This window comes from Eretmochelys imbricata, chromosome 5 (assembly GCF_965152235.1).
Source record: "Eretmochelys imbricata isolate rEreImb1 chromosome 5, rEreImb1.hap1, whole genome shotgun sequence".
NCBI lineage: Eukaryota > Metazoa > Chordata > Testudines > Cheloniidae > Eretmochelys > Eretmochelys imbricata.
In genome coordinates, this window is record NC_135576.1 from 10,788,122 (window position 1) to 10,808,310 (window position 20,189).

General features: G+C 42.5%; 1 protein-coding gene across 1 annotated transcript in view; it reads right to left on the minus strand.

The window, feature by feature from the left end:
- The window catches only part of RIT2 (Ras like without CAAX 2), a 264,180-nt gene extending 245,608 nt beyond the window's left edge, over nt 1–18,572 (minus strand). The window contains exon 1 of the mRNA XM_077818125.1: nt 18,470–18,572. Coding sequence (XP_077674251.1) covers nt 18,470–18,572 — 103 coding nt within the window. The remainder of the gene's footprint in view (nt 1–18,469) is intronic.
- Between the last annotated feature and the right edge of the window lie 1,617 nt (nt 18,573–20,189).

Consider the following 20,189-nt stretch of genomic DNA (forward strand, 5'->3'; position numbering starts at 1 on the left):
CATATGCATCATTCTTTCAATGGCATTCAGCTTTCCCTCTGCATATACTTCAGCTGCTAGCTCAGTGATACATATAAATCCAACGGTAACACCTCATGCAGCTAGAGCAATTTCAACTTCCATTTTTTATATTGAAAAGTAAACAAAGAGGTCATTAATCATACTGATTTGTGCATTCCAATAGAAATTAAATCCGCAGTGTGAGATATGAGGGTGCAGTCTGAGGGTTAGGTTTCCCAAACTTTTGATGTCATACACACACCTGGAAAAAGAGTAAGTGCATGTGTACGTACAGATGTTAACACTATGAATGGACAGAAACTTCTACCCTCACACAGTAGGATGCACAGAATGGTCAAAACCAGTGCAAATATATGAGGTCGTAGGTACTGCATGTATGCATGAGAATTTCTGCACTGCACTAAACCAGACAGAGAAGTGGCTATTGTGTATTTATGATTGTTAAAGAAAAGGATAGAGATAGTTCAGCAGCTGGTGTAAATCAGCATAGATACATGGTCCATGGAGCTTCATTCAATATTTACATCAGCTAAGGATGCGACCTGGAATGTTGACACTGGCTAGTGTCTCTCATAAAAGGACTGTGCTAATAATCTCTGAACGCCTCTCAGTGTGAAATTGGCCACTCACAATTCCACAGGAGACCTAAAGAGGTGCCAAGAATCCTGATCAGGATAAGACTGTCCCAGATTTTGCAAACACCACCTGGGCATTGAAAGTCCAGGCCAGCATCCTGGAGCTGTGACAGCTGCTTCCTGGAGGTAGTTTTGCTGCATTGTCAGGCTCCTGCTACTGGGGTCTGTCCTGTGCAACAGTAAGGTTTTCTTCCAAGACTGCTTCTGACCCTGAAACCTGCCTCAGCTGCACTAGTACGGTGACTAATAATGTGCATATGTGGATGAGACTGGCTCAGAGGAATGGAGCTAACACTTAATGCCAGAACTGTATGCTCCCTGACTTTAATGGGGGTGGGTGAGATCCAAACACACTACCAAATACTGTGTTGGGGCAATTCTCTAATACTGAGATTTAAAGCTGTGGTGCAGAAAGCATTAGCAGTCATAGCAGGGAGTGAGGCATTGGGCCCCTAGAATCACCCCAAAGGCAGCTATGTGGGGCAGGCTGTTCCATCAGCTTCCTTCCAGGAGGGGTGCATATAAAGATTCTAACCCCCTTGGAGCTGCAGAGACTCCAGCAGCAGATGGGACAGACAGAGAGGAGATGGTGTGGGCACTGGGGCCATGTGAAACAGGCACGTTGCCAGCTTCCTCTTGAGGGGGAAGCCTGTAAGGATAGAACAAGCAGTAACGGTCTCAAGTTGCAGGAGGTTTAGGTTGGATATTAGAAAAACCTTTTGCACTAGGAGGGTAGTGAAACACTGGAATGGAGGTGGTAGAATCTCCTTCCTTAGAGGTTTTTAAGGCCTGGCTTGACAAAGCCCTGGCTGGGATGATTTAGTTGGGGAGTGGTCCTGCTTTGAGCAGGGGGTTGGACTAGATGACCTTCAGGGGTCCCTTCCAACCCTGATATTCTATGATTCTATGACTTCACTTGACTTTGGACCAGGCCCTAAACCCCCAGACTTTTATATGAGCAAGCACTGGGCTCAGCGTAAAACAGGGGATAAAACTTCTGGAGCCAGTCTCTTCTTTGGTTGTTCCAACCCCGTGGTCAGCAACCTGGAACGAATGTCCTCAGGTCATTACAGCATTCCCAGTGTATTTACCCACCCACCCACCCAGTGGTTTCCTGATCAAAGTTTCTCCTTTTGATTAAAGCCTCATTTTTCTATCTTCCAGCTCTGCAAAACAAGCCTAGCTGCTGAAAATTGAGCCGTGCTCTTTCTGTTCCAATGTTAAGGGCAAACAAAGATTGCCCTAATCAGTAGTTAGCTTCCAGTTTTCTTTGTGATGCATGAGGCAGAGGTTGCTTTTTCCATATATCTCTGGCAGTTACACATTCCGACTCAGAGGTGCTGAGCTGACACTTATCACTGAGCAAACCAGACATGACTCAGAAGCCACAGAGGGAACAATAAGTCCCACTCTATCTATAGTTAACCTGGTCCATGGCTGAGGCTCCTACGCATTATGATAATACAAATAATATTAGTCACAAAGCTATCACTTACTACAGTGTGTGTGATTTTTAAAAATCTCAAAGAAATATACAGAAAGATTAGAGTAAGAATGGAAAAATGCCTAGTAGACAATTGCTTACAAACCAAAGCCCTTCAAACCCCACATATTTTTAATAAAAATATTTTTTATTAACATGCACTACACTTAAAAGTAGTTTATGAGAAACATAAAACATATGAAAACCAGTGTGGGGTGCACAAATCCCACTAACACAAATAGGCACTAATTTACCTCTACCACAGCCCTCATAAATTCTTCCACGGACTTAAAAGTCCATGCAAAGGAAGGGGTTTGGGGGTGGGGAGGGAAACAAGCGCAAATAATTCCACTGTGAAGCACTTCCTGATTTTTCATCAACAGTTTATGCAGTAGATTCAAAATGAATTATTCATGAGATTTTGTCCATTGCATTGAACTTGAACCAAGCTTTGATGAACATGGTGAATCCTTTCGGGAAAGTTCCAGCAGCATTTCTGCCGTTAGCTATTCTGTTTTGCCGGGGTCAGTATCCGAGCAGTCTTGGTGTCCTAGCAAAGACCACGATAAAACCTAATTTCTCTCCCTCTCTCAGTCATGCATCATGCTATTTATTCTGCATATATTAATGGCATATATATGAAAGGCTTTCCTTTGGGTCCAAATTCTATAAGTGCTGAGTGCCCTCAGCTTCATTGACTTCACTGGGAATTGAGGATTCTCAGAGCCAGGCAGAAAGTGCTTAGAACCTGACAGAATCAGGTGCCAATGCAGGATCCCTAATTCTTATGTTTTCAACCTAATTATAGAACAAGGAGCAAGACACTCTGCTCATGCAAACTGGCATAATTTCATTGACTTCAGTGTAGCTATGCCCCTTTATATCAGCTAAGGATAAATCAAGTAAATACTTGATTAAGAAATGTAAAAGACTGAGATTCGTCCAGCAGGGACAGTGATGCGTTAGAAATAAACACTCCAATATCACAAACTGATTTGATCCGTAGTCCTTTTCAAGCAGATGACATTGAGGAACGAAAGGCATTCAATCACCAAATATTCTATTCCTTTAATATATTGTCACTGTCAATCAGTGGAAAGTGGTTATCTCAATGGGTTTGGCAGAGCCTTCAATAATTCATCCTTGACTAACATGTCAGGGCTTTAACAACTAGTTTTCAATAAACAAGTGAAAATGTACTTTAATTATTTTACATTTAAATACATTTTTCTTGACTGTATCTTAGGGAAATGTTTTTGTTTTTTCCCCAATGGTTATAGTCACTGGCAATTTATTTTTATAGCTCCCCTTACAGCCATCTCTCCTCCTTTTTAAGAGGAGTAGGTTGATGTTACTTCAGTACATATTTAAATAAACGATAAGAGACAGGAGAATGAGTGTATGTGCTGGATCTCTAACAAGGAGGGTTAGGAGAAGAAGAGAGACAGCTGCACATTTTACTTTGCTTCGTGGCACTTTGCTTCTTTGGGCTTGGGATAAATGAAGCCTGATTGTATTTTCAGGCCCTGCAGGGGGGAAAAAAGATATGTCCAAGTAGTGATACAATGCATTATTCTATTTGCACTCAGGGTTTGATCCTTCAAAGCACAGAGACATTCCCATTGACTTTGAAAGGCACTTAGTACTACTCAGAGTTAGTCCCTAAATGCTCCCACATCCCACTTTCAGAGGTATGTGGGGGATACACAGCAAAGTGACTCACTGCTCTCTCTGGCATTGCATTTATATAAGCTAGCATCACGGCTAAAGGCTGGGTGAGTTTGTTCCAAAGCACTGGCAGGGTTGGAAGAAAAGGATTGACCTAGAAAGATTTGTGATTCATTTGCTAATAGTGGCAGAGTGACTCTTATTTCTTACTGTCAACTTTGAGCCTGTGGACAAAGTCTACTGGGAAGCCAACCCACTGGGAGTGAAATGTAGAGGGATGAGTTCTGGCCCCTAAGGACAGGTGTCACAAGCGTGCAGCCTTCAGGAAGGGGAGTAATGCAGCTAGCATTGAAAGGGGTAGATGTTGTAAGAACAAAAAGCAGAGGCTCATTGACCTTGTTGTGGGATCTGAGTAATTCTCACTGCCTTAAACTCTCTCTCACCATACTCTTCTTTGTTTTTTCTTATCCCCCTCCAATGTCCTTCTGTTTTTATTATTCTCTCTTATTTGTGTCTTTTATATGTTCCAGCATCTATTCATCTACTTTTGTACTCTCGATTATATAATTAATTCTCTTCCCACCTTGTTTTGTTTTCTTAATAAATCCTGCTCTCCCACTTCCTTGCATATCCCAATTCAGAGAGACAGTGTGCAAGCAAATGCAGAATAGCCAATGGTTAGTGAGTTTACCTGGGATGAGGCAGACTGAGATGCAAGTCAAAGCTCCAGCTCTGACAGAATAGGGACTAAACCCTAGGTCTTCTATATCCCAAGCAAGTGCCCTAACTATTGAGCTATTGACTATTCTCCAAGGCTTTTTCACCCATTTTTATCACCAGAAGAATTGGAAGGCGTTGGTTTCATTCCAATGAAGAATGAAAGCAACTTTTGAAACCTGCACAATTTTACATGAAACAGAATTGTTGTTTTCCATCTAGCCCCAATTTTGACCTCTTGTCTCATCCTCCTCCTCCAGAGATGAGGAAGAATACTGACTACACAGGGGATTGTTTAGATAGAGAATTTTATTTAGTTGCATAGAAAGTGACTGTAAATTTGCTTTTTAGCTATCCTGGGCACAGATAGATAGCAAAGAAGTCATGTTTCTGTTAAAGCAATTCAGCAAAGGGATTAAGCTCTAGGCTACTGTGATCCTGGTGCTCAGCTGGTTTAAGGCACCATAACTCCATTTAAGTCAATATGGCTATGTTGATTTACAGCAGTAAGCATTTTGAGTTAAAAATCTGCAGCTCCGGTTTATTGATTTTCAGACAGTTAAGGAAAGTTGCAGTCAAGATATTGTAGATTTTGGCCATTGGCATGAGCTAAGCATATTCCACTCAAGGGGTATCCAAATTCCATTGCAGCAACAAGAAGCCTTCAAAGAATCCAGGGATCTCATGGGGAAGTATGAAACATGATAAGTAGCCCTGGTAAAATGAAAGTATTTCACTGTGCACCAATCCACATAACCCAAGACTGAGATTCCACTCATAGTTCTTTTGTGCTGCACAAAGCAAACAAACTGTGTGAATGGGCTTGTCTATATTATAAAGCTTTATTGTGTTTGAACACAAATTGTTAAGCATCGAGTTAGATGACACAATATCAAGCATGACCTTGTAGGTCAGTGTAGGCCAGGAGGAAACACATGCAGCATCATGCCAGCTGATCATGATTAAAATCTGCTGTGATCAAAAACTTGGGATAGGTGGGGGAAATGCAATGGATATTGATTAAAGTTTTCAAATTTAAATTTGTTTCCCCCTTTTTACTTTACTTTCTGTAAATAGTCAAGTTAATGATCTTCACTAGTGTGAACACATGGGGAACGTGAGCGGAAAATTGGGTTGCCCATAGTAGGGTGCAAACACCACAATCCCAATTGAACAATTCTTGGAATAGAGAGAAAAGGTGTGGGAGTTAATATCATTTATTGGACCAACTTCTGTGGATGAGAGAGACAAACTTTTGAGCCACACAAACTCTCTTTTTCTTCTGGTCTAGGAAAGGTACTCCAAGCATCACAGCTAAATGCAAGGTGGTACAGATTGTTTAGCATAAGTAGTTAGCACATATTCTAAGGGACCATTCAGGGTAGTGTGGGCCGTTAACACCTCTGCAGTCATAGGATAAAAAGAGGAGGTTAGTGGGTTACAGATAGTTGTAATAATCCAGAAATTTTGTGTCTCTGTTCAGTCCATGATTTTTAGTGTCTAGCAGAGTTATGAATTTAAGCTCTCAGGTTCATCTTTTGAATTTAAGCTCCCAGACTCATCCTCGCTTACAAACAGCCCCCCAGCGTGAAGCAAATACTCACCAGCAACTACACAGAGACACTAACACAGGAACCAATCCCTGTAACAAACCTTGTTGCCTACTCTGTCCCCATATCTACTCCAGTGACACCATCAGAGGACCCAACCACATCAGCCACACCATCCGGGGACCATTCACCTGAACATCTATTAATGTGATATATGCCAGCAGTGCCTCTCTGCTATATACATTGGCCAGACCAGATAGTCTCTATGTAAAAGAATAAATGGACACAAATCAGACATCAGGAATGGTAACATACAAAAGCCAGTAGGTGAACACTTCAATCTCCCTGGACATTCTATAACAGACTTAAAAGTAGCCATCCTGCAACAAAAAAAAAAACTTCAAAAACAGACTTCAAAGAGAAACTGCAGAACTAAAATTCATTTGAAAATTTAACACCATTAATTTGGGCTTGAATAAGGACAGGGAGTAGCTGGCTCACTACTTTCCCTCTCTTAGTGTTGACACCTCCTCATCAATTATTGGGAGTGGACCACATCCAACCTGATTGAATTGGCCTTGTCAGCACTGGTTCTCCACTTGTAAGGTAACTCCCTTCTCTTCATGTGTCAGTATAATAATGCCTGCATCTGTAATTTTCACTCCATGCATCTGAAGACGTGGGATTTTTACCCACAAAAGCTTATGCCCAAATAATTTTGTTTATCTTTAAGGTGCCACTGGACTCCTCGTTGTTTTTGTGGAAACAGAGTAACACGGCTACCCCTCTGATCTTTTGAAAGTGTTGTGCAGGTTTCCTTTGAGGATGAGAACTGATTCGTCAGATACAGAGTGATCAAATTCACCTTGCATTTAGCTATGATGCTCAGAGTACCTTTCCTAGACCTGAAGAAGAGCTCTGTGTGGATTGAAGGCTTGTTTCCCTCATCAACAGAAGTTAGTCCAATAAAAGATATGACCTCACCAACCTTGTCTCTCTAATATCCTGGGACAGACACAGCTACAGCTACACGGCATACAATTTTGGGAATACTCTTTCACTGAATTACAGCTTCTGCCTATGTATATTTATATGGGAGGAGGCAGGCAAGCTGGTGACTTCAACATGAAATATTTTGAGCCTGCTCCTCAGCTGACATCAATCGGTGTCACTCCATTGGGATCTGACCCACTGTCAGGTATGTTGTGAGTAAACTGCAGCGAGGTGGCTTCCTGAGTCGGTGAGTGCTCCTCAGCTAAGCCCCTGCACAGTGCTTTGAAAGCACGTAGAACCTGTCAGTAGAACTGTGTGAGTCTGAAGACTTCCCTTGCTTCTCTTTACACAGGAAGAACAAAACAAAAAAAAAAAAAAGCTTGCAGGCGTAGGGGGAATTTAATTAAAGTCAGTGGAGAAATTAAAAGTGGAAAAGGATAAGGACAGGGACAGGGAAGTGAAAGGGAAAGCATAGGAGAGTCAATGAAAGCAGCAGAAAAAACAAACAAACAAACAAAACACACATTCTTTCCTAACTGTGCTTTGAAGGGTCTCTAATGAATTCCCCTCTTCATCCTAACTACAGCAGTGCCCTGAACTGCAGATGGCTTGGCTCAGCAGCAGGGATGGGTTAGAATGGAAAATGCAGCCCCCTGTGGCTGCCTCGCAGATGGTGAACACCAAAGGGACTGACAGTGCCAAATCATTGTCATGTAGCCCTGTTTATTTCCTTATTTCAGAGTTTACTTGGGACCGGCAGAACAGAAATGCTTCCATATGGAGGCTTTTGTAGCTAGACTCCTTTAGTCAAAAGGCTTCCTTTCCTTAATAAGAACCAATTAGAAGTGAAAAGAAAATGGTAACAACATAGTCCCCATCTACAGTTGTGACTGGAAAACCTCTTTGAGTCAGTCTGCAAGTGAAAACCAGATATGCTCATGTAACCGCTGGTGACTTACATTCACATCCATCATGATTCAGCTGTCCTGAGTGTGTGTGACAGGTAGACCCTGAATCAGTGGAGCACGGGGATGAACCAAATCCCCAATTCCAAACCAGACCACTGTCACAGTAATTGGCTGATTTTCATTTTTCACTAGTGCCATACAGAAGCTCGACATTCAGCATTGTGAATCATAGACACAGCGTAAGGCACCAATCCTGTAAACATCTAGGCATGTAAGTAACTTTACACATGTGATTAGTCCTGTTGACTTCAAGTACCTAAGTGTGTGCAGGACTCTCCCCAGTGGCAGAGAGGAACACAGGATAATTATAGGTTTCAGAGTAACAGCCGTGTTAGTCTGTATTCGCAAAAAGAAAAGGAGTACTTGTGGCACCTTAGAGACTAACCAATTTATTTGAGCATGAGCTTTCGTGAGCTACAGCTCACTTCATCAGATGCATACCGTGGAAACTGCAGCAGACTTTATATATACACAGAGAGTGGGGTGGGAGGAGGTATTGTTTCATATTCTCTGTGTATATATAAAGTCTGCTGCAGTTTCCACGGTATGCATCTGATGAAGTGAGCTGTAGCTCACGAAAGCTCATGCTCAAATAAATTGGTTAGTCTCTAAGGTGCCACAAGTACTCCTTTTCTTTTTGAGGATAATTATAGAAATTAGAGACTGAAAAGCTCTTCTAGTCACCTGATCCGTTCTCTTGACAGTATAGGACTGGTCTCTACAGTTCATTCTCCTGCATTCTGTTTAGCTCAGCTAAAAACGGTACCCGGGCTGGAACTTCCACCAACCTTGGGAGACTATTCCACAATCTAATCAACCTCACTCTTAGCAAATAGTTACAGATAGATACCCTACCTTCCTAGAAACGACAGGGAGTGAACCCCTTATAGATAGACTGAATGTGTATACATGTTCTTAGCTTTTATCTAAACATTTCATTCCATTCCTCCTAGCCAAATGCTCATGAGTGCTTCCACCAGTTCCTTCTCTTCCTTGATATTTACACGCTTGAAATATGATAGCCTGTCATCTCCAGTGTAGACACTGGGCCTGATTCTTGACTACATTACACCATTTTATCCATGTGTAAGTAACACAGTGAAGAATCATGGTATATTGTTTGTCCAAGCTATACAAATATTGGTCTTTTACTCATCTGGAATCATAAATCAAATTTTCTAGGCACTTTAATCATTTTTGTTGATCTTCTCTGAACTCTCTCCAATTCAGCAGCAGCTTTCAGGTATTGAAGGGACTGGGACTGCATACAGTTCTTATGACTTAATCATGTGCTTAAATGCTTCCTTGATTCAGGCCTTAGGTGGGCTAGTGATCAGTGGAAGGGTGAAGCCTAGACATGGAGGAAAGGTGGCCCATCAATGGCTATAAGTGAAGATGGTCAGGGACACAGCCCTCTGCTCTGGATGTCCCTAAACCTCTGTGTAGTGGGGCAGTTACCCCACTGCGGTGGAAAAGGCTAGGCTGATTGGGGAGGCAGCCACAGCTGGGGCCATGCCCCAACCAGGCCACAACTGGCCCTGTTATAAGGGCTCAAGGAGGAGCTGTCTCACTCTCTCTCTAGCTGTGGAAACAGAAGGACCTGGCTGCCTGGGAATAAGGTACCTGGAGCAGAGCAGTGCTGGGGAAGGGCAAGAGGTGCTGGGGAGCTCCAGCCTAGCAACTCCCCAGGCTGAGGCCTTGAGAAAGGCCTATGCGGGTACTGGGGCTGGAATGTGCAACCTGGGGTTAGGCAGAGGCAGCTGGTCCAACCCCCTTGCCGGTGATGAGTGGCCTTTACAGACTGCAGTTTGCCCCAGTGAGAGGGGGCTAGATGATGACTGGCAGTAGCCACTGAGACAAGGTGGGCTTAGAGGGTTGGGAGTTCCCCTAGGAGGGGAGACCCAGAGTTTGGGGGTACTGCTGGGGCAGAACCCTGAGGTAAAGGGCACTGGGGTCCGGGAGGGATATCGGGGCCTGAGGCAGGCGAGTCACCGGCCACCAGAAGGCGCTGTGGAGCTGGAGTTGAGCTAATTCCCAAGATGACCAGCAGGAGGCACCACACCAGTGAGTCTGCTCTTTCCTAATTCTGACTACCAGAAAGTGGGACTGGATGATGGGATGAATAACTTGACATAGCCCTGTTCTGTTCGTTCCCTCTGAAGCATCGGGCACTGGCCGCTGTCAGAAAACAGGATACTGGGCTAGATGGACCATCTGTCTGACCTCGTATGGCCATTTTTATGTTATGGTCTTATGTACAGTGTTCTCAATAGTCAATTGGTATTTGACCTACAGAAATCATCCTATTAAACGTACACACGAGAACCACAATGGACTCCTCCTCCTCTAAAGCTACTGAAGGGCGTGAACAGCCACAGTAATGAAATATCTTTAACTCTCATCCCTGAGGCAAACAATTCTGTCCCTGATGTCTTGTCCAAATTCATAAAATAAATGAATGAGCCAGTGCTTCATCCTGCCAAGTGGATAACAAACATGTTGCCGTTCTTCAGGCAGAAAAGAGAGGGAACAATTATTTATTAATGTGTCTATTTATTAATCCCTACATGGATGGTTCACATGTCATTCACTAGGAAAGAGGAGTTTGTACAGCAACAGCAGCACAAAAGTAAACTCCAAGCCCGTTAGTTAAAATGGCTTCTGAAACAGAGACAAAGTCAGCCACCATTCATTACAATCTGCTAGAAGTGTATGCACTCAAAGGGCCACTGTTATTCAAGCTAAGTCATGCTGACTAGTACCCAAGTCCTCCAACTGTGTCTTTGAGATCATTGTGACCTACTTATTCTAGAAGGTTGTACTCAGTGAGAGTTCAGGTGACAGAATTTCACCCACACTTTTTAACCTCTAGAAGCATTTGGAGCTACATTGTGGCTTTACTAAAAGTCTAAGTAAGGGGCAATGTGTAGTTGTGTTTAACCAGGAGCAGATCAGGAACAAGATTGTGTCTAAGGTCATGTCTGCTTTATGCCAGTATAGGACTACACCAGAAAAGCACTCTGAGTGTGGATGCAGAGTAAATTAGCAAAATTGCTTTTGCTGGTATGTCTTATTCCAGCCCCACCCTAAGAGAAATAAACTTATCACAAGACTCACCATTCCAGAGCACCCCCTTGTAGCACAGTGTGGCATTGCAGCCGTTCTGCCTCAGTTTCCCCACCATGTTCTTTGGACTATTCCAGCCACAGATATGACTTGACCCTCCAGCCAAGCCACATTAGAAAATTCAACCGCTCCCCGGGTAACAGAGTCCCTTAGATAAAGTACAGCAAAAGCACAAAAGGAAAGAAATCTTTGACCTAGTCAGGTTCAGCATACAGCCCCTTTCCTTACAGGCAGGCCCAAGGTGCAATGGGCTGTCTCAGCACCCCCCAACAGGTACATGTTCTCTGGTCTGTTCAATCATCCAGTCCAGGCCCACCCTCCTACAAAGGGCTCTGGCTGGAACACTCCTCAGAGAGCTCTTAGCCCTCAATCAGGCTTCCCATGCCCAGGTAGGAACAGTTTGTCTGCTCTCTTCCCCAGTCATCACTCAACTGCTGGACTGTCCTCCTTTTAAGTCCAACTCCCAGCACAGGTGTTGAGGGACATAGCTAACTGAGCAGGACTGACTGGCCCCAGGTCACTTATTACATTCTTCCACCCCCCTTGCCAAGCCCGAGGGCAAGCTCTATAATCTAGAAGATCCTCTCCTGTACTCTTCAGATCTGATTTATTTATGTCTTCTGCCTCAGGGCTGTAGTGGGTTCTGTGCTTGTAGATGCTTTAGCTCCCCCTCAAGCTTACTGACCATCGAGATTAGAAGGCTCCTCTCCCTTAGTGTCTTCTGGTGCTCGTTTATCAGTTGCCACCAGGTATACTGAGAGGGAGTGAGCCACTGACTACAATCTTCTGCTTCTCCATTAGGGGCCGTCTGGCATCCCACTGCACATCATGTGGCCTCAAGCTTCTGCTCCCTGGCCTTTATCTCTGCCAGGGGCTCACACAGTTCTGTCACTAGACTACACATTACTCCCTCTTGGAGCTGTGGGGCCTTTTCTGGGGTTGTCAGAATGTCTTTAAACTGTTCAGTACACAAGACCTGGTCTCTAAGCCCAGCCTTCTCCGGCTTCCCATTAGTTAAAGAACCCAGCTCTTGCTTTCCAGTTATCAATACCCTCTCTGCTTTTACAAGGGAAGCTCACCTTTGAGCCCCTATTTTACAGCACTTATTGCTGCCTGGAGCATAGCCAGTTCCGGCACCTGCAAGCATTTTGTCATCTGAATTTGAGAGCTGCTCTGTTGGGCAAAGACCTCTGCTCCATGCTCATCAGCCACAGAAACCCTCTCCTCTATCTCATCCAGCCCCGCATAGCTTAATCTGTGCGGTAGCGTAGGGAGGGGCTACTGTTATCCCTGGTATGTCTGTTGCATACACCATCTCTGCAGGTGGGTTGGTTTCTGGATCCAATGCCTCTCTCATATCCCTGGGATGGGAGAGAGCTCCTCTCCCATCCTCCTCTTAAGTCCAAGCATCCAGCAATGCTGTAGCAAGGCAGGGCTAATTATACAGGGCTGACCCTCCAGGCCTTTAAATGGGGCAGGCTGCCTTGTTACAAAATATATTGATAAAAGTGTAATGTTGCAATTATAGCTGTGTCTGCACTACGGGCTTTTGACTGGTTAGCTGTGTTGGCCAGGGATCTCTCCTCTTCACAACCCTGACTGACATAACTATTCCAGCAGATGTTTGGAGCATAGACATGGCCTAGAAGTAACAATCTGGCCCCTGTCTCTCCTCTTATATCTGTGGGCAAGTAATGTGAGTAAACCCAGGGTCTGGTACAGATTATTTCTTCCACTGTGCTGGCTGAGCCGAGCAGGCTGGCACATTGTGGGCAGAGTCAAGGCTTTGCTCACATATGTGGGGGAGAGGAAACAGCAGCCTCTTAAAAGTTGTGCTCTCTCCTATGCTGCACCCCATGATAAATAGCCTGGCATAGGATTAAAAATTACACACCTGCAAAGGTCACAACCACACCTTTTGTGTTTTTTACTTCTGCAGCTACTTTCAAAGGCATCCCCTCTCCCATCCTCACCCCCACTTTGTACTATAACCAAACGGATTTATTGAAATGATTTAAAGAGTCGTTTAGACATGTAACTAGAGACATGCCATTCCCATCAGGTTGAGCAGAGCTCACATTTGTTGACACCACAGGCCAGTCTGTTTTCCTAGACCTTCTCTTAAAAGGGTAGTTTGAAGGCGGGTTAGAAAAGAAGGAAGGAGAAGAATTTTATGGTGGAGGCGAGTTTTACTGATTGATCTGAGACAATCCTGTATGTGTTCTTATTATTCCGTTTCAGTAGCATCCACAGAGTGCTCATCACTCTCCACTCAGAGAAATCAATCCCTTCCTCGAGCAGCTGTGATCTATTGTGTAATACCACACAAAAGTCCAGTCCTGCACTGTGATATGTAGAGGGTGAGTGCTGCCCCTGTATTGATCACAAGGCAGGTTTAAGACCTAATACTGTGCAAAATGTAGTACTGCGTGGTGTACATTGCATAGTGGATATGTTTTGTGCCACACCAATCTAGTAAATCTAAATTCACTGAGTTATAGCAGAAGTGAACTGGGCCCAATTTGTTTGAAGTGCAGATATGAACTTTGAAACTGTTACAGGAGTTACTGGACCAGGTTGTCTGATTCCTCAAGTTTATGCTCAGAGATTTGTTTCTCTTCTTGGCCCTGGTAGAACCCTGGGGAGTGCTCTAACTTGTGCTACTTTGCAATAGTCCCCAAGGGACAATCCAGCAGTTGTGCTTAGCCAGAGCCCACAATGCTACAGCCAACTTCCTAACATATACCCTGTGGTGTACCTGTAAGGCAGATGGTGTACGAGCTCATTATAATGTCACTACATTTCCTGGGGACCCCCCACCACTGAAGAAATCCCCCGGGAAAAGCAAGCTCTACTCCTTTGCACTACCTGGAGGGGGAGCAGAGCAGGACAGAGAAACTGCCCCACTAAAAGACTGTTTATAAACTCAAGTGGTATGAGTTTGTGGTTTCAGTCCAGTTCCTAGAGCATACATTTTCACCTCCCAAAAACCCAGGCTGGTCCTGATTCTGGAAAAATATCCTGAAATCAATGGACTATTCACCTGCTTAAATGTTTGCAGGACTGGGGCATTTGTTCAGCTGTCGGCATCAGAGAGCGCAAACAGAATGAATGGACCGTGGAACAGTTAAATACTGCTGACTAGATCGGGTCAGGAAAGGCATTTTTCTTTGTGTGTGCATGCAAAAAAAAATTCTTCATAATTTCTCTGGTTTTTAGTTGAACACCTGACAATCAAAAATTGTGTGGGTTTTCTGGCAGAAAATATTTGGTTTTGGGGTTGCTAGTCCCATGAACATTTACGTAGTCAGATTTTCATTTTTCCAATGACAACCTGAACACTTCTCAAGCATGCTCATTTCTTGTGAGAGAAAAAAAAAAGCCATTTTCCATTCTAAAAAAACTCTTTCAATGCAAAGTTTTTGAAAAGCTCTACTTCTGACCCAAGACATGATCCCTTTAGCTCAGGTGAGGGGGCAACTCCAGTATGTTCCAATCCAGCACCTTTTACCACCAATAGATTGGCTATGTCTAAATGGTATTATGAGTAACATAGCCGATTATGTTCATTCAGCAGGTCTGACTTCTTTCAGGAGATAGACAAATTTGACCAGATTGAAGCATCCTTTAGGAAATAACATCCCTTGTGAGGCAGAGTTATTTTATTCAAATGTTAGGATAGCTCAACTTGTTTGTTCTTTATGCTATGCTTAGCAATAATTACCTGAGAGGCTTATACAAATGTTTCACAGAGTGTGTTATAATTAATTATTATTGGTGTTGCTAAAATTAAGCTGGAAATGAATAGCCTGCAGAATTCAGAGGCTGTTCTGTTTATCTTTTGTGTATTACTGAATAAAATAGGTGATTAAACCAAGCTGGTTAGACTGTGTTGCTTAGCTGGGGTCTCTCCTGGAACTAGATTCACCAACCAAGCCCAGAGCTATGAATAATATTTATAAACAAACCCAGTCTCTCTCTCTCTCTAGTCTCTCTCTCTATCTCTCTCTCTCTCACATACACACACTTTGTCAAAAGACTAACTAAGGTTTGTGAATCTTACAAGCCAACACAGGATAAGTTTGGAGATGGGATTTTAGTACAGATCATTATAAAACAGGGGCCAATGCAAAATCTGCTTTCAGGTCCAAATGGCCTCAAAGGCAGCAGGGTTTCAAAGTGCAGATTTTGGGTCCATCTTGAATCAAAGCAGTGAATGATGAATGGCTTTACTTAGTCTCAGCCCCAAACTGCTTGAAATAACATTTTAGTATTTCTCTAGAACTCAGAAAGGGATCTCTTTTTTCAAAATATAATATACAGCGGTCAGTTTACTTTTGAAGGACAGAACACTGTTACTTCCTCATTAACTATAGTGAAACTACTTGCCCAGTTATAATATGCCTGTGTAGCTTTATTTCTGTACCTTAATTGAAATAAACCCATAAGACTAAATTGGCTTCTCCCTGCCCCAGAGTAAAATCGATGTAATTATTGTTTGTTGAATGAAATTGCAAATTTGGGGACCTTAAATTCAGAATCCTTAAAATCTTTTGAAGTTAATACATCACTATTCTTAACTAGCGATGAGCTAAGAGGTGATGTTCAGATCTGATTTTAGTTGGGATTTAGGATAGGATTCGAGATTTGGGTTCTGGAAATAGGGTTTAACTTTGGGTGCCCCACCATTAAGATCTCATTAGCTCTTCCTGTAAGATTTCTGCTACACTGAATGGGATAAGTGTTGTGAGATTGGCTCTTCTAAGATATCTGCCATTTTAGCCCACAATCTTGCAAGAAAAACAGTTCACTACTATCCAGTCAGAACCAGAAACTAGGCTCCTGCTAGTTTTGCATTCCAGTCTGTAACTAAAACTACAGTGACAGGTTTTTATCTTGAAATTCAAATCCCAAAGCTGACTCCACCTAAAGACTGAAAACGTTCAGGTTTGGGGTTCCAGCCATGTTTCATCTCTCCCTGGACCAGGATTTTCAGCAGAAATCTGTCAGCCCCATTGGTAACAGCTCAATTTTCAGTTGACTTCTGCCCTTATTTTTCCATTGGCTTTTCAATCATAGAATCATAGATATTATAGAAGATTAGGGTTGGAAGAGAATTTAGGAGGTCATCTAGTCCAACCCCCTGCTCAAAGCAGGACCAGCCCCAACTAAATCAACTTTTGTTGCCATCTTCATGGGAATGTGTATATACATTATGATTTTGGATTTGATATAAATGGGTTCACAACATCCAGATTTCACTTTCAGTTTCAGAACAGGAACAAACTTCAGTATATTTCTCCTGTTATTTTCCCCTCCAAAATGACGATTAACAGAAAATCTCACATGATTTCTGTACAAGCCATAAATCATTCCAGGTTAATTCAAAACTGCACCTAGGTTTGATCAAAAGCTTTTGCCAACCTGGAGCAAGTTAGCTGTTCTGTTCATTCCCTCTGGGGCACCTGGCATTGGCCTCTGTTGGAAGACAGGATGCTGGATTAGATGGACCTTTTGGTCTGATCCAGTATGGCTGTTTATGTTCTTATGATCCCAAAGCAGGTTATTCTTTTGCATAAATATTGGTATTTTATTGCTGATAACTTGAGACCATTGCTCCTTGTTCTAATCCCCCCGCCCCGCTCCACACACTCCATCTGCTTTGCTTGCTTCCAACCAGGGCTGGATCAGGAAATTAGAAGATCAAAAATATTAGAAGAAGTCTTGTTTAAATGAAACCATCAATTTAATTTCCAAACCAAGAAGATTTGGATTAGTTGGAATAAGCTTCATGTAGGCATCATGATGTTTCAAATACTAGAAATTATTAACTTGTTGAAGTTTCCTTAATTTGTATCTGAGATTCATCTCCCACAATCCAATTCCATTATGAATATTGCAGCATGTATATCTTTACTTTGAAATGTCACAGCGGTTGGGGAACTGCTCTTTTAAAATAAATGGTGCTTGCATAGACAAGGTGGACAAAATTGCTGCCACCTTTGGGATACTCTCAGCAAAAACAAGCATGGCTTTGTTGAAAGTTACAAAGGAAAGATATTTCACAGAGATCCTGCTTGCTGCAGAAAAGTGAGTTGGGAAATACATGCAGTAAACTAACATAAGAAGCCCAATTGTTCATGTTTTATGTAGCGAACAGCAATTGTTTCTCAATATACCACTGCAAAAATTGTCACCGGCTTGGTTAGATTAATATTGAGGGGGTATAGTCCTCTTAGATGAAGGATGCAACCCTAAAACTAAAACCAAATGGAACACTGGCTATAGCATATGGATATAGAGAATGATGTCCTCACTGCTTAAAATATAACTATCTACATCTAGTCTTACCAGGTAGGTCGCAAACAGTGCTTGGCTTGTCTGCAATATCAGTAGTTTAGTTTTACAGCTTGCTTATTCTGTCTGCCCTCCGACTTGCATGGAGGCTAGTCTGTGAAATACTGTATCCCAGTTGTATAGTCATTTCCCGCAGATTTAATTATATACTTGTTGTGCTGGGTTAAATATGCTGGCTACCAGGCAGACACTGCATGCTCAGCAAAGTCTTTTCTTTGCTTTTTTTAAAGATCAGGGAACGTTAGTGTCAGTGACAATAAATCAAAAGGTGATAATATCTGAGAAAAAGAAAACCTCGTCCGGAGAAAAAATCATAGCTCCTCTGAAGAGATGCCACCGCAGACAATATCATGTCTTGCCAGCACTGGACAGCGATATTCAAATATGCTGGGTATCAGCCTTCTGACCTGGAGAGACACTCAGATATGCATCCTATAACTTTCCAGACAGGAGGTGCGAGTACCACCAGCAGAGCCATAATGTCACACAGTAAAGAAGTAACTTAGAAGCTGTGTCATCCTCCTCACTTTCCACTGCAGACCTGACTTGGCAGTCGGTTTTGCAAGTGGTCTCTCCCACGTGCCTCTATGAAGGATGATTTACAGGCCCACAAGTTACACCTACACTGCCCAACATGCCGGTACCCCTTAAAAAGTGCCACAGTGGCATTGTCACAGGCAGAACGGAACAGTAAGCTAACAGCAGCAGGCTGACTGGACCCCAATGTCTGTAAAGGAAAGAGAAGGCTGGCTAAGGAAAAAAAAAAGGATTACAACATTTTTCTCTGCAACAAAATTAAGCTGACTCATGCCCCCAGTCGTTAATTTCAATATTTTTTAATCCAAACATCTTCAACTGAACTGTGGGTGGGGAACAAGCCCCTTATCAAGCCATTCTTGTTCTCAGAAGTTTACACTCTGATCCACCCCTTGCTGTTAATTAAAAACTTACCGCTTTTGCCAACTCCCCCTGCTCCCAGCATCACCACCTTGTACTCCCGGGAGCCTGCTGAAGAATTGCTGGAGGAGCTGATCATTTCATTTTCTAGCTCCATCTTGCACAAGGGACCAGAGGAGAGTGAGAAGGAGGAAAAAGCAACTGACAAGTGCTTGCTCTGATCTTAAACAACTATAAAAGCAGCATAAATAAAAAAAAAGAAAGGTATGATACAAGAGGTATGATTTATCAGCCTCACACTCACGGCTGTTCCTGCGGTAGCTGGAGAAGGTCTCATAGCAACCACTTTAACAGCTTCCAATAAAAATCTCTCTCTGCCCCCTCCCATCTCTGTATCATTCTCTCTATGTGTCTCTTCCTGGACAGAAGCAGTTTTGTAAGACTCAGGAGCTCTGCTGCATATGGGTGTTGCTATGTCTTTAGATTTTAACTAAGCGGAGCCTCAGGGGGAAAAAATTGATCACATATCTCTTAATTCTTAAGCTTCTCAATGCAGAACTTATTTTATTTTAAAGAGAGAATGGAGGTGTAACAGCCAGTTGCTTTGCCACTGGGGCGTTAACCTGTGTTGACTGAAGTTGCCAGATTTGCACTCGGTTGAATGATCCATTTCCAGAAAAATAAGAGACAGCTTTATAAAATACTCTTTTTTTTCTGTTTTTCAATGGTTTAATAAATAACACAACCTCTCCACTTTAGGATTTTCCATAGCATACATTGTTTTCATATCATTCACAGATAGAAGTGTTGAGTTTGAAGTATGCTTATTTGTAGACATTTGATTTTTCTTCCCATGAAAAGCTTCAAAAAATTGTCATTAAAAATGGCCACTATTTGAGAAGCATCACTAATTATTTGTGAGTGTTTGGACAATGGCTGAATAAGCATGGAAATATTTGTAAATCCCAGAAGTTTCGTAGATTTTAGCAACCAGGGATTATCCAGCCAAATAGTCTTGCCAGCAGTTCATTATTTATTATTCTCCTTTTTAAAATATTTCAGTCACTCACTCAGGAAGCAGGAAAAATACCATGTGACTTATCTGACCAACCCGGATAATGAATAACAAATAGGCAAAGCACTGAGCATGAACACAACTCAAAAGGTTTATAAAGGGAGGGAATGGGAATAGAAGAAAGACACAGATAACTGCTGAGATCATGGGGTTGCTCAGGAATGTGTGTGCACATCTGGAAGGCTTTGTTCCTACTTCTTCACTTCTTGTAATTGTGTCACAAGATTTAAACAATTGGTAGAAAGCAGGATCCAGGTTTTAAAATGAAAAAAAAAAAAAATCAGTCATAGAACTGGTTGGAAAATAGGGATGGAAAGAGATGAGGGGGGCATTTTGACTTTTTATCACAAAACTGGGAACTTAAATTTTTCAGCAGACATTTACATTGTTTTTTTGTTTTGGGGTGAAAATGATCCATTTTCAATGTTTTAGTTTTCTGATGAAAACTCAGATGTGAGGAATGCAGTCTCTTTTCATGTAAAATTTTGTTTAATCGAAAACTCAATTTTCCCTGAGCAAAAATCTTTGATGCAAAATTTTTGACCAGACCTATTTGAGAACTCCAGAGGTTCATTTCAATTAAGCGCAAAAGGCCAAAGTTTATAATAGGAGTCTAAATTTAGAGTCCCAAATAGAGTAACTGGGTGGATTTGCAAAACTGGTGAGCACCCAGCAACTGTCATTAAAGTCCATATTCCA